The following is a 14,154-nucleotide window of genomic DNA, read 5'->3' as shown; positions in this document are numbered from 1 at the left end:
GCGGCCTCAACCTAACACGGGGCGGAGCCTCAGGGGCGGTGTCTCGGTGGGGCGGTCGCTTTGGAGCCGCAAAGTTTGGCTGTGGCGGCAAATGGGCTTGGGCGGCTCCTCGGCGGGTGGCGGTGGTGGCTGTAGCGGTTCCTCCGGGTCCTGTTAATGTCGGGGCCAGGCCCGGGGAGGATGGCGCCCTAGAACCCGGCCTTGCTGGGGTAGGGGCGGGAGGGGACGGGGTGGGGACCGGCCATGTCGGAGGTGACCCGGAGTCTGCTGCAGCGCTGGGGCGCCAGTTTTAGGAGAGGCGCCGACTTCGACTCTTGGGGCCAGCTGGTGGAGGCGATAGACGAGTATCAGATGTGAGTGACTAACCGCGGGAGCGGGCCAGACCTACTCCAGTCGTGCGCCTCTCCCTTGTTTCTGTCGGTGTCTCTCATCACTGTCTGCAGCCAAGGCTTCTCAGGGTGGGGCCCCGCAGGCACTGGGGCTGAGATCCCTCGCCACCAGCTCCGGCGAGGCTGCTCTGGGGACAACGGCGGCGCTCTCTGGGGTGACTCGCCCTCTTCCCCCTCCGCCTCCGCAGGGCCAGTTCCATTCAACAGGTAGCGCTGCTTTACTGGGGCGCCGGCCCTAGCCGGCTATCTGCTTAGTTCCTTTCCACCGTCCCAGCTCGGCAGCCAGTTTCCTTTCCTCCTTTCCTCCTCCTCTTCCAGGTTGCCCTTCCTCGATTTCCCTTTGAAATTCTCTGAGGAATACTTGTGTGTTCTCCGCCCACGTTCCAAGAATGAGTGGCCTTTCTCTGTGTGTGTCTTCCTCCTTCCATGTGTGGGAGAGGAGGGAACTGGTTGTGATTGAGGGGAGGGAGGCCCCCAGGAAGCAGCGAGGGCCAGGGATACCTTTTCTGCCAAAAGAAGGGTCTCCTCTCGCGCTCCTTCTCCACCCCTCTTTCTGGGTGAGCTGTGTTTTCAGAATTCCACCTCGATTTTGTTTCGATTTCTGGGACTGTTATTTGGTAGGCTGTGAGTCCCACCCACCCCCTCGCTCGGTTGCCTTGGGTGGAGTCCTTGCAGGATGTGAACAGAAGAGAGCAAAATGTGAATTAATGGACCACGCTCGGGAGCACCACTCCCTCCTTGGGTCCCTCCTCCTTTTCCTGTGTATAATGTATAGCCGCAGGGTACAAGTGAGTACCAGTTTCTTTGAGCCACCCAAGACCGATTTCTTGCCCTTTTTGGTTTCCCCAGAAAACTTCAGGGATGTCTTAAAAAAATAAAAGACAAGATTTGTATACAGAGAAAACCTTGCTTAGTTTTTTGCACATTTTACTGGACTTAAGAACTGTCTGCTAAAATGGTATTGTTTGCAAACTAGCCATTAATTATTCTTTGTTTAAAGCAAGTTATTGTTTGAGATTTCACTGAGTATGAAACCATGTATGAGTAGAATAACCCCGGCCTCCCCCACCCCACCCCCACCCCCACCACACAATGATTTCTAGAAAGAATACACACTTGGTACTTGGAAGATCTAAACTCTTATCCTCCCCCACAATAGTTTTTTTTTTTTTTTTTTACTCTGACTATTAAGATAATTTAAATGTATAGGTACTGACTTTGAATTACCTGTAGTTTCAAAAAGCTCTGAAAACAACCATGCTCTGGGCCATTTTGCCATGTGTAACAACTACTAGCATTTGTTTTGCACTTTCACATGGTTTCATTTGCTCTTGCAGTTACCCAGTGAGAATATAATTATTCTCATTTTACAAAATGAGGAAAACTGAAGCTTAGGTTAAACAGATTACTCAGGTCATAAGCCGATACCACTGAAATCTGCGATTTAAAAAAGAAAATCCAAATCCTGTCTCTACTACATAGTGCTTAAGATGCACTGATAGAGTAATTTTGTAAGTGAATTAGACAAATTAGAAGATTTTCTTCATTACCGGAGAACACACCCTTACTCTAGCCAATTAGACAGTAAGCGCCTGTGTATACTCATTCTGTATGTTAACTAAAATTGCATAGCTTGAAATAGAAAGCCATCTCTTACTTGCGATGTGGTGAGACCTAGCAGCTGTTGACACTGGGCTGCTGACTTCACAATGGAAAGGGAAGAATACCATGTCCAATTGAAATTACAAAGGAAAATTGAATATGCAAGCTGTTTAGATTGAATTTCTAGGAACGTGAAGGTGAGGGTGATAGGCACGTGCAAATCCATTGTTGGACCTCAGTACTAATCATTGAATTTCCTGATTGTGGTAGTCCTCAAATTATTATAAAAACTGCCAGGGTCACATTTCAACGAAAACATGTAATGATTGGCTTAAATTTTGTAAACATGTAGGCTACATATAAAATGAGGCCAAGAGTTTAAAATTACTTACTATATCCAGAAATGAATGCAAATTGTCTTTTTCATTTGAAATATCTGTTTGGGATGAAAGGCTGCAGCAAAAGAGACCAATTGGAGGGCCACTATAATGATGAAAACGAGAATTGACAGGATTTAGTTACTGACTGGATATCAAGTGTGTAGAAGGAGGAAGAATCTAAGATAATTGAGATTTCTGATTGGGTAGGCAGCAATCTTTTTATAGCCATACAACATAAAGGAGCTGGTTTACGGGAGGGATGTAGGGGGAGAGAGAGTACATATCTGTGTTATCATAATGTCATAATACTGTAGCTTAAACAATTTCATTACTCAACAAGTAAGGATTGGGGATACAAAGATGAATAAAATTTGATTTCTGCCCTGAAAGCACTGAAAATCCAATGGAAGATTTTAGAGTAACTGGGTGTTGCAATTACAGAAGTATGAAAAGAGTAAGTTCTCCCACATTCCTTGCTATTTCCTGAACTGTCGTTCTGCCTTAAGGTCCTTGTATTTTTTTCTGGAACACTCTTCTCCCCATTATCTGCTTGGATCACTTCGTCACCTCCTTCAGGTCTTTGTTCAAATATACTCAGTGAGGCTTTCTCTGGCGACCCTATTTAAAATTACGAAGTCCCTTGTCCACCCCCACTGCCTCTACCTCAGTTTCACACATCCTACCCCCCACTCTGCTTCATTTTTTCATTTTTTTCCATGGTACTTATCACAATCGAAAATATATTTTCTGTATTTGTTTTGTTTACTGTCTCTCTCCCCACTGGAATGTAAGCTCTTTGAGGGTAGGGTATTGGTGTATGTTGCAAGGTAGTGGGGAGGGGAGATGGGGCAGTGTCTATTTTGTTCTCTACTGTGTATATAGTGTACAGAGTAGTACTAGGCTATTCAAATGTCATTGATTATTTGGATATTATGTAATTATTCTATTGAATGGTTGAATTTAGGAGTATGCTATGGGAGCATTAAGGAGTTGATGCCAAAATACTGTTGAAAGATTTAAATGAATTCTGTCAAAACTAAAATAGTCATCCAAAGTATTAGATGGTCAATGAAAAGTAACTGCATTTAGCTATCTGGGGATATGTGGCCACTAACTTATATAGAGTGGAACAGAGACTGTTGCTCAGAATCAGACATTTCACAGGATTAATCCTGAGGTATTTAGCACATGGATACTCAGTAAATATCTGCTAATTGGCCAGGCCGAGGCCGGCAGATCACTTGAGGTCAGGAGTTTGAGACCATCCTGGCCAACATGGTGAAACCTCTCTGCGAAAATTACAAAAAATTAGATGGGCATGGTGGTGTTTTCCTGTAGTCCCAGCTGCTTAGTAGGCTGAGGCACAAGAATCCCTTGCATCTGGTAGGTGGAGGTTGCAGTGAGTGGAGATCATGCCACTGCATTCCAGCCTGGGTGATAGAGCAAGACTGTTTTAAAAAAACAAACAACAAACAAATAAATATCTGCTAAGTCAATCAAAAAATCTGGAGACTGGATAATGGCCACTTATCTTTTTTTGTTGTTGAGATGGAGTCTCTTGCCCAGGCTGGAGTGCAGTGGCACAATCTCAGCTCACTGCAACCTCCACCTCCCGGGTTCAAGTGATTCTCCTGCCTCAGCCTCCTGATTAGCTGGGACTACAGGCTCGTGCCACCACACCCAGCTTATTTTATTTTTTTTAGTAGAGACGGGGTTTCATCATATTGGCAAGGCTGGTCTCAAACTCCTGACCTCAGGTGATCCACCTGCCTCGGTCTCCCAAAGTGCTGGGATTACAGGAGTGAGCCACCATGCCGGGCCCCACTTATCATTTTAGTTGTGCTTTATGTCTCTGCTACTTAAAGTGTGGTCCACAGGTTGGTGATAGTCTATAAACTGTTACTGCTCTGCAGTAAGATGAGGAAAGAAATTGAGAGTAAGCATGTGGAAATTTTCTAGCAATTTTACATCTTCATGATATTTTTGAAATTGTATTGGCCTAGAACAAATTTTGGGGAAAAGTGATCCTTCACTACAGATGGTTTGAGAAGCACTAGTTTCTGTGTCACAGACTGTTGTGGGGTTTCCAGCAGTTACTTGTATATGTGCCTCAAGTATGTTTAAAACTCTCCTTTGAGAATAGCCCCATTTTACTTGTAGGCACCTTTGTAGGGTGAAATGACTATCTAGAGAAGAATATTTGATGGGTTTATTTCACTTTTACTAATAGAATGTCAACTTTTATTTGCTCATTTAACATTGAGAACCTGTGGATTTCCCTCAGTGGACAAAATCAAGTGTCACTTTGTCTTAAAATGATATTCTTATTTGTGGATATAGAAAGTTAATTTTTCATGTTGGCATAAAAAGTTCTTTTTAAGGCCGGGTGTGGTGGCTCAGGCCTGTATTCCCAGCACTTTGGGAGGTTGAGATGGGTGGAATGCTTTAGCTCAGGAGTTCAAGACCAGCCTCGACAACATGGCGAAACCCAGTCTCTACAAAACATACAAAAATTAGCCTGGGGTGGTGGTGCATGCCTGTGGTCCCAGCTACTGAGGAGGCTGAGGTGGGAGGATTGCTTGAGTCCTAGAGACAGAGGTTGCAGTGAGCCAAGATCATGCAGCTGCACTCCAGCCTGGGCAAGTTTTTGCTGTTTTTTTTTCTGTCTCAAAAAAAAAGTTCTTTTATAAACAACTTTATTAGGTATAATTTATATACATGAAATTCATCTATTTTACATGTACAATTTAATGATTTTTTAAGTAAAATTTACCAAGATGTGCAACCATCATTACAGATTTTAGAAAATTTCTGTCATCCCCCACAAGACCCCTAGTGTTCATTTGTAGTCACTCCATATTCCACTTGAGCCCCAGATAACCACTAATCTACATTTTGTCTCTATAGATTTGTCTTTTCCAGACATTTCATATAATTTGAATCATGCAGTATGTGATCTTTTGTTTTTGCCTGTTTTTTGGAGATGCAGTCTTCCTCTGTTGCTCAGGGTGGAGTGGAGTAGGGTGATCTCGGCTCACTGCAACCTCCATGATTTTCATGCCTCAGTCCCCAGGTAGCTGGGATTACAGGTGCGTGCTACCATGCCTGGTTAATTTTTTTATTTTTTATAGAGACAGGGTTTCATCATGTTGGCCAGGCTGGCCTCGAACTCCTGACCTCAAGTGATCCTCCCACCTCAGTCTCCCGAAGTAATGAGATTACAGGCATGAGCCACCATGTGCTGGGTCACATATGTGATCTTTTGCATCTGGCTTCTTTCATTTGGCTTAATGTTTTTAGGTTTCATCCATGTAATAGCATGTGTCATTGGTTTTGTTTTTTTATGGGTGCATAATACTACATTTTATGGACATAGCTTATTTGGTGTATCCTTTCACTAGTTGGTAGACATTTGAATTGTTTCCACTTTTGGACTATTATTAATAATACTACCCTGAACATTCAAATGCAAGTCTTTGCATGGACATATATTTTTATTTCTCTTGGGTGGATACCCAGGAGTGGAATTGCTGGGTCATATGATAAATTTATGTGTAACTTTTTAACAAACTGCCAAATCATTCTCCAAACTGAGTGCATCATTTTATATTTATGCCAGCAGTGTACAAGGGTTCCAGTTTCTCGATATCACCAGCATTTATTATTGTCTTTCGGATTATAGCCATTCTAGTAGGTATACAGCATACACCTCACTGTGGTTTTAATCTGCATTTCTTTAGTGACTGATGAGGTTGAGTGTCTTTTTGTGTGCTTCCTTTCCTTCTGTAATTTATTTTAACTGTCTTTTACCCATTTTTAAATTGAGTTTCTTGTCTTTTATCTATTGAATTGTAAGTGTTCTGGATATATTCTGGATACATTCTTTTATCAGATATATGATTTGCAAATATTTCCTCCTTTTGCATGATTTTTTTTAAAATTTGAGGCAGAGTTTTCCTCTTGTTGCTCAGACTGCTGGAGTGCAGTGGTGTGATCTTGGCTCACTGCACCCTTTGCCTCCAGGTTCAAGCAGTTCTCCTGCCTCAGCCTCTCCAGTAGCTGCAATTACAGGTGCCTGTCACCACACTCGGCTAATTTTCATCTTTTTAGTAGAGATGGGGTTTCACCATGTTGGCAAGGCTGGTCTCGAACCCCTGACCTCAGGTGATCCACCTGCCTTGGCCTCCCAAAGTACTGGGATTACAGACATGAGCCACTGTGCCCAGACTTGTGTAATTTTTAATAGCAGGATTCTGTTTGAATTCAGTATCCTTCCTTTCCCTATTGCTGATTAGCATTTGAACAGAGGTTTAGAGTTACATCCTTTATTTTGACAGTGACTCTGCTTAGATTGATGGCCACCACTGGCAAATTATATGCAGAATTACTCCAAGAAAGAAACTCATTCCACACTGTAACTTCCCTGAGTTCAGGAATGTATAGTTGCTAAGGATACAGACTATGGATTCTTCGGGAGTACACCATGTAGGTGGTGGTAGGCCGGTAAGAGTTAGAAAAGAAACCAAGTTCAGAACAAAGACAATGGCTATTTATACCTTCTCCTATATAGAATCCACAAAAAGTGGGTCTATGAATGACGTTTTAGGAAAAATGCTTTGAGGGTTCCAGCTTTGAGAGAAAAGAAATAAATGGATTGAAACAGTTCAACAGTAAGACAGTGGAGCTATCTTGCAAATATTAAGATTTTTTTGTAGCTAATTCTTGCTTTACGTTAAAGAGGATGCAAAACCTTTCAAAAATTGGATAGAGGCCATCAAGAATAAGGTACTTTATGCCTTATCTTTAAAGACATGATTGTGTAGAACTCCTATCTAGTACTTCTTATTTGGAAACACGAACTATCTTCTGCAGTTGGCTTGGTAGAAGATCTAGCACTTGCTACCCTTTGTATTTCTGTTCCTATTGCCCACCGGAACAGTACAAAGTATGCTTGGGAATTTTATTTTCAAATTCTTTTGCCAGTTTTTTCTCCCGCAGCTTTTTAAAATTGAGATAAATATCACATCACATGAAACACACCAGTTTAAAGTTTACAGTTCCATGGTTTTTAGTGTATTCACAGTGGTGTGCAACCATTCCCACTGTCTAATTCCTGAACATTTCCATCACTCCCAAAAGAAACCCTATACCTGGTATCAGTCACTCCCAGTTCCCTCATCTCCTGGCAACCACTAATCTGCCTTTTGTCTCTGTGGACTGATCTATTCTGGACATTTCATATAAACGGAATCATATAGAATGTAATCTTTTGCATCTGGCTTTTTTCATTTAGCATGATGTTTTTGAGGTTCATCTGTGTGATGGCATGTTAGTGGCACTTCATTCCTCTTTTTGACTGAATAATTTTCCATTGAATTGATATACTACATTTTGTTTATCCATTCATCAGTTGATAGACATTTTGGTTGTTTTCACTTTTGTCTGTACATTTGTGTACAGTTTTTTTGTGTAAACATACATTTTCAGTTCTCTTGGGTATATACCTAGGATTTTGAAATTGCTGGGTTGTAACTCTATATTTAACTTTTGAGGAATGGCCACATTGTTTTCCACAGTGGCTGGTACCATTTTAAGCTCCCACCAGCATTATATGAGGGTTCCAATTTTTCACATCCTGTCAGTACCTGTTATCTTCTGTATCTCTCCCCTCCCCCCCACCATAAGAATGCAGTTCCATTTTTTAAAAAAAATATACTCATTCTAGTAGGTATGAAGTGATATCTCATTGTGATTTCGATCTGTATTTTGATCATCTCTTCATGTGCTTATTGACTATTTTATGTCTTCTTTGGAGAAATATCTATTCAAATCCTTTACCCAAAATTGGTCTTTTTATAGTTGAAACCATAGTTTTATAGTTTAGTTTGTAAGAGGATTGACTTTTACAAACTAACCTATACAAGTTTTTCCTGTCTCAGAAATAGCTTTGGGTCCTCATTGTTGAGCTTGGACTAATAATATAGATCCATCCATAAAAACTTGTGCAATGCTTGGCTGCTAATTTTTTTTTTTTTTTTGAACGGAGTTTCCCTCTTGTTGCCCAGGCTAAAGTTCAATGGCATGATCTTGGCTCACTGCAACCACCGCCTCCCAGGTTCAAGCGATTCTCCTGCCTCATCCTCCCAAGTAGCTGGGATTACAGGCATGCGCCATCACACCCGGCTAATTTTTTGTATTTTTAGTAGAGACAGGATTTCTACATGTTGGTCAGGCTGGTCTCGAACTCCTGACCTCAGTTAATCCACCCACCTTGGCCTCCCAAAGTGCTGGGATTACAGGTGTGAGCCACCATGCCTTGTCACCTAGCTGCTATTTTTAAGTATAATGATAATTGGACAATGATTTCTGTTGCTGATTGGTGGAGAATTTTCTTTATTTTCCATGGAAACATGTTTTCAAAAGTATATTTTGATAATAGGATGGATTATTACCACTTTGTCATTGCTGTAATTTGAATTGGGATTAATTTTACTAGCAAATTCATGATAGACTGATAAAGTATCTCTGGTTGGTATTATCATTGGTGCTCCCTAGAAGTGTTTAAGCAGAATCTGGACAACTACTTACTGGCTTATTATAGAAGAAAGTCATGCATACTAAAGAAAGTTGGATTAGATACCCTTTGAGATTCTTTCCAGCTCTGTTTTTACTGCCTAGAACTGAAGTTTGTCCCAGTGAAATGCTTTGGAAAATATTGTATCTTATTTTCATCATCATTGTATAAAGAGTTTGGCTTTTTTTTTTTTTTTTTTTTTTTTTTTTTTTTTTTTTTTTTTTTTTTTTTTTTTTTTTTTTTTTTTTTGAGAAGCATTTAAGTCTTAAAGTAATGTAGATTTATATTTTAAAAACTGGACAAAATATAATTACACTTCACATTGTTAAAAAGCTTTAAATTGTTGCAACTTGTTGCAGTAGTTTGCTTTCCTTCCATTCTAAAGAATACGTGTATTCTTCTTATAGATTAGCAAGACATCTACAAAAGGAGGCCCAAGCTCAACACAACAATTCTGAATTCACAGAAGAACAAAAGGTACTTTAAAATAATCTCTAGATACATCAGATTCCAAATGAAAAGTGTTTTGTCTTTTGAGTTCATTAAGCAAAACAAGAAACAACAAAACAAAAATAAAAAGCTGTTATACCTAAGTAAAAAGAATGATGTTGATTATGCTTTGCCTAACATTAAATGCTTAGAGATACCATATGACTTATCACCAAAAAAAAATGGTTTTGCTTAGCCATGTCGGCTTTGTTTAACTTTAGTGGAGACCATCCATGTTTTCGCTGAAGATGGGGAGAACCCAATCCACACTCTGGTGAAGATTGGGGAAATCCAGAGACTGGAGTGTATCTAGGGTCACTTGGGAAAATAGAAAGATTGTGGGTAATTGTATTTCACCTCAACATTTATTTGACTCTGAGCTTTCATGACTCCTTATCTACCTCCTCTCAGAACAAACAAATACTCACAAAAAAGACCAAGACAAACAAAAACACCTCTGCACTGAAAAAAATTAGTTCAAGTCAAGAATTTGGCATAAAAATCCATCTGCAAAATAAATGCATAAGGTTGCAAAATGTTTCCATGGTACCTTTTCTCCTTGAATTAAATTTTTTGTGTGTCAAGTTGATTCTCTAGACTGTTAGTGATTTTGAAAAACAGGCTACTGAAGTTTTAAAAGAGTGAGAAGAAATAGGAGGAAACAACTCCCATTTTCTCTTGGCTCAGAGTGTCTAGTATTAAGTCAATGTTTAATCTTGCAGATAATGAAAAAAAATGTGTCAATCTATCCCCCATCTCTTAAGAAAAGACAGTGTGAAAACCGTGGTGACTTAATTTGCTCTTGCTTATTCTTTCTGTACAAAGGGAGTGGTAATGATTTTTTGCACACTTCTACAGTAAGCCTAACAACGTTCATTTTAGTCTATTCTTCCATGTTCATTTGACTCTTATTTATAGGAATTTGGGAAGAAAACCCCCCAAAGATTAGTGTTAGCCATATTTCTTGCACAAATTAGTATATTTGCATTTTAAAAATATTTAGGATCTACTTTATCTAATGTACTTTTTAATTTTATATTTCAAAAAAAAATCACATTACTGCAATTTAAAAGAATATATATATATATACATATATATATATATACTTTTGCTGGCTGGCTGCGGTGGCTCATGCCTGTAATCCCAGCACTTTGGGAGGCTGAAGCAGGCGGATCACTTGAGGTCAGATGTTTGAGGCCAGCCTGGCCAACATGGTGAAACCTTATCTGTATTAAAAATACAAAAATTAGCTGGGCATAGTAGTGCATGCCTGTAATCCCAGCTTCTAGGGAGGCTGAAGCAGGAGAATCACTTGAACCCGGAAGGTGGAAGTTGCAATGAGCTGAGATAGCACCACTGCACTCTACCCTGAGTGACAAAGCAAGACTCTTATCTCGAAAATAAATAAATTTAAAAGAATAAAAGAATATATATATTTTTCTTAATAGTTCCTAATAGGCATAATAGATATTAGGAGTCTTAGGATTTTAACCCTGGAAAATAATGACCACAGTGGAAATGACTAATTTGCTTAAGGAAAGGAGCCTCTGTAAAATGTGTGAAATTTCTCTAGGAATTGATTAGGAAATGATCAGCTGGCATCACAGAATTGAAAGTTACAGGACATAAATTTTTATAAACAGAATCTCATATATCCACATATATGAATTAATAGCTAACAATGTGTTATGAACATGGAAACAATGAAAACGTAGGGAATTTAAAAATGTTTAATGTTTAATCACCTGTTTGAGTTACTTACATCCTGTTTTCAACATATATTGCTGAAGTATAGGACTTCTGAGCCACATGACCTCAAATATAAAGTGATTTGACCTAAAACATGCTAAAAATTATATTTAAAAAAATACTGCTGGGCACAGTGGCACATGCCTATAATCTTAGCACTTTAGGAGGTTGTGTTGGGAGGATTGCTTGAGCCCAAAAGTTCAAGACCAGCCTGGGCAATATGGTGAAACTTGATCTCTACTAAAAGTACAAACATTAGTCATGCGTGGTGGCGTAAGCCTGGAGTCCCAGCTCAGGTGGAGCTGAGATCATGCCACTGCACTCCAGCCTGGGTGACACAGCGAGACCCTGTCTCAAAAAAAAAAAAAAAAATCAAGACATGGAGCCTTATCATATAATGATTACACTGAGAAAAAAAAATTAACTTTTTCTTAATTTTCTTTAACTTTCTAAGGCTGAAGCCGGTGTTTGATAATGCTATTTAGTTTTAAATTTGTAGCAATTCCTTAGCAGCCACATGGCTACTGTTTTTTTTCAGCTTATCTTTGGTTGCAAAGACCCACAGATCTCCTACCCCAAAAAGACCAGGAGGCTGCATGACCTAGAGGAGGGAGCTGAGATCTGGAGTCAGAAGATTAGAAGTCTTGCATTCTTTGTCTGGCTGTGGCCTTAATTTCCTTATGTATGAAATGAAGGATTAGAGAACACTAAGTGATTTTCAAAATATCCCTGAATCTTCTCATATTCTCTACTGTGAAGTGTTCTGCACCTCCTTTCCTGGAGGCCTGATTTTTGAGGCACCTGTTATTTATCATACCTGCCTAGGAGGCATTTTGTGGTTGCCAGTTGTGACTACAGAGAGAACTTGTGCTTGCCTGCCTATTCTTTGGGCTTGGAGAAGGAACCCCAAATCACTCTTTACTACATTGTGAATATAAGGCAAGTTGTATGCCTTTAAAAGTTTAATTTTCTTTAAACATGCAAGTAAAACATTCATAGCAGGCCAAAAAAAGTCATACTGACATGTCGGCCTTATTTCATTGTCACATAAGGAGGAAGTTATCAGAGGCTTTAAGTTAATAAATGATTAGAAAACAAAGATGTTCCGGGTGTATTCTAGGGGACGTTGGTTCTGAAAAATTAATAGGTGTTATTTGAACAGATAGAGTTTGTGACTTCTCGGAGCCTTTGGTATGTGCATGTGTATGTTGAATATTTTAAAGAGTTTGGACAGGTAGTATTTTAAAATTTATTTGCTTTTGGAAGTCTCCCTATCCCTTCAAAGAACATTTCATTGAGTCTAGTGTTCTGAAACATATTATGGGAAATTTTGATATAAACTGGTGGATCTGCAAAATTAATTAAATGCCAGACCTAGCATGCAAGCCAAAGGAGAAAACTCGATTGTGTTTTCTTCAAGAGGAAACTGAAGAATGTTCTTTACATTATGCTAAGCAAAATTGTTCTTTATGATTTTTATTTTGAATTGTAATTTTTATGCTTTTACTATTTTTAATGTTTTTATAGCAGTGACAAATTTTAGAATTATGCCAACCATTTAATAGTTTGTAGAACTTTGAAAGAAGATTTTTTTAAAAAAAAGCCAACCATATTTGTGAAACTTGTTACTGCCTAGTGCACAGTGAGCTCTTAAAAATATTTGATGGGCTGGGCGTGGTGGCTCACGCCTGTAATCCTAGCTACTCGGGAGGCTGAGGCAGGAGAATTGCTTGAATCCGGGAGGTGGAGGTTGCGGTGACCCAAGATCATGCCATTGCACTCCAGGCTGGGCAACAAGAGCAAAACTCCATCTCAAAAAAAAAAAAAAAAATTTCTTTGATGAATAAATGCTCTTCGGTGTCTTAGGTTATTGATATTTATTCGCATATGATTGTTATGTAAGACAAAATTCTGATTTTTTAGATAAATTCTCATTTTTGAGAGAATTACTTACATTCATTTTCACAATATTTATTTGAAATCTAATGAGCTCTAAAGCAGAACTGCTGATCTCTAAACGTTATTAATTGATGATAAATAGTATGAAAACTTCATAAATTTTTTTATTCTTAATCTCAGAGATTTCTGGTGTAAAATAAAATTCATGATACTTATTTGATCCTCTTTTATGATTAGTTCATTTTATTATTTCATATGAGTAGCTTTCATTTCATTTCCTGATAGTTTTGTCATTATAACAACAGGGTTTAGTAGCCAACAAATAGCTGCCAAAAGCTTTCATTCCACTGAATTCCTTACTTTGGTGTAGTAGATTTTCTCAAGTAAGTTTCTGGACAGAATAGAATATTCTGTCTCATGATGCTTAGAAAGTGCTTCCCTGTTTTGAGTCAATTTGGTGGTAATGAGAATTCCAGCACTATATGCTTGTTTTATATTTTATAAGGCTCCCCTTTCCACCTTTACCACCACCCTTTCTTCTTCCCAGTTCTACCCCCATCACCTCCAGCTCCCAGCTAGACAGTAGATTACTGGCTGTTGAATCTAAAAAAATAAGTCTGGATTAAGTGAGAATATACTACTTTATTTGTATTTTTAAACCTATTTTTTTCTTATCTAGATTGAATACATTTAAGCAAAATTAACTTAGCTCTTTAATTGTCCATTTTTTTCCATCTTTTCCTTTAACTGATCTTTTGAGATGTCAGTTTTCCTAGCAATGACAAAATTAAACAGCCAGTATTTTGAGAATGAAAGTATTTTCCATTTTTATACCATATTGGATATGAGCAATTAATTTGAGTGAAGTGCTAATAATTCAAGTCTTAATTGTCAATACATATTGTCTGACACATATGAACTTGTGCCTAATCATTTTTCTGAGTCATCTATTTCTAAGAAAAGTGAAACAATTAGAGTAGCAAGCACTTGATTTTGATATCAATACATTCTACATGTTTGTTTGTTTTTTTTTTTTTTTTTTTTTTTTTTTTTTTTTTTTTTTTTTTTTTTT

The 14,154-nt window shown here is 38.7% G+C and overlaps 1 protein-coding gene across 2 annotated transcripts in view; it reads left to right on the top strand.

The window, feature by feature from the left end:
- The first annotated feature begins 63 nt into the window (after positions 1–63).
- AIDA (axin interactor, dorsalization associated) overlaps positions 64–14,154 on the top strand; it is a 40,573-nt gene continuing 26,482 nt past the window's right edge. Inside the window, exons 1-2 of one of the 2 annotated variants that reach the window (XM_017526365.2) lie at positions 64–353; positions 9,353–9,422. In XM_017526365.2, the coding sequence (XP_017381854.1) occupies positions 244–353; positions 9,353–9,422 (180 nt within the window). In that variant the 5' untranslated portion in view covers positions 64–243. Of the gene's footprint in view, positions 354–427; positions 597–9,352; positions 9,423–14,154 lie in introns of those variants that run through there. The other variant, XM_037737713.1, reaches the window with a different exon arrangement.

This window comes from Cebus imitator, unplaced genomic scaffold (assembly GCF_001604975.1).
Source record: "Cebus imitator isolate Cc_AM_T3 unplaced genomic scaffold, Cebus_imitator-1.0 Scaffold42, whole genome shotgun sequence".
Classification (NCBI taxonomy): domain Eukaryota; kingdom Metazoa; phylum Chordata; class Mammalia; order Primates; family Cebidae; genus Cebus; species Cebus imitator.
This window is presented reverse-complemented; position numbering and strand designations above follow the sequence as displayed.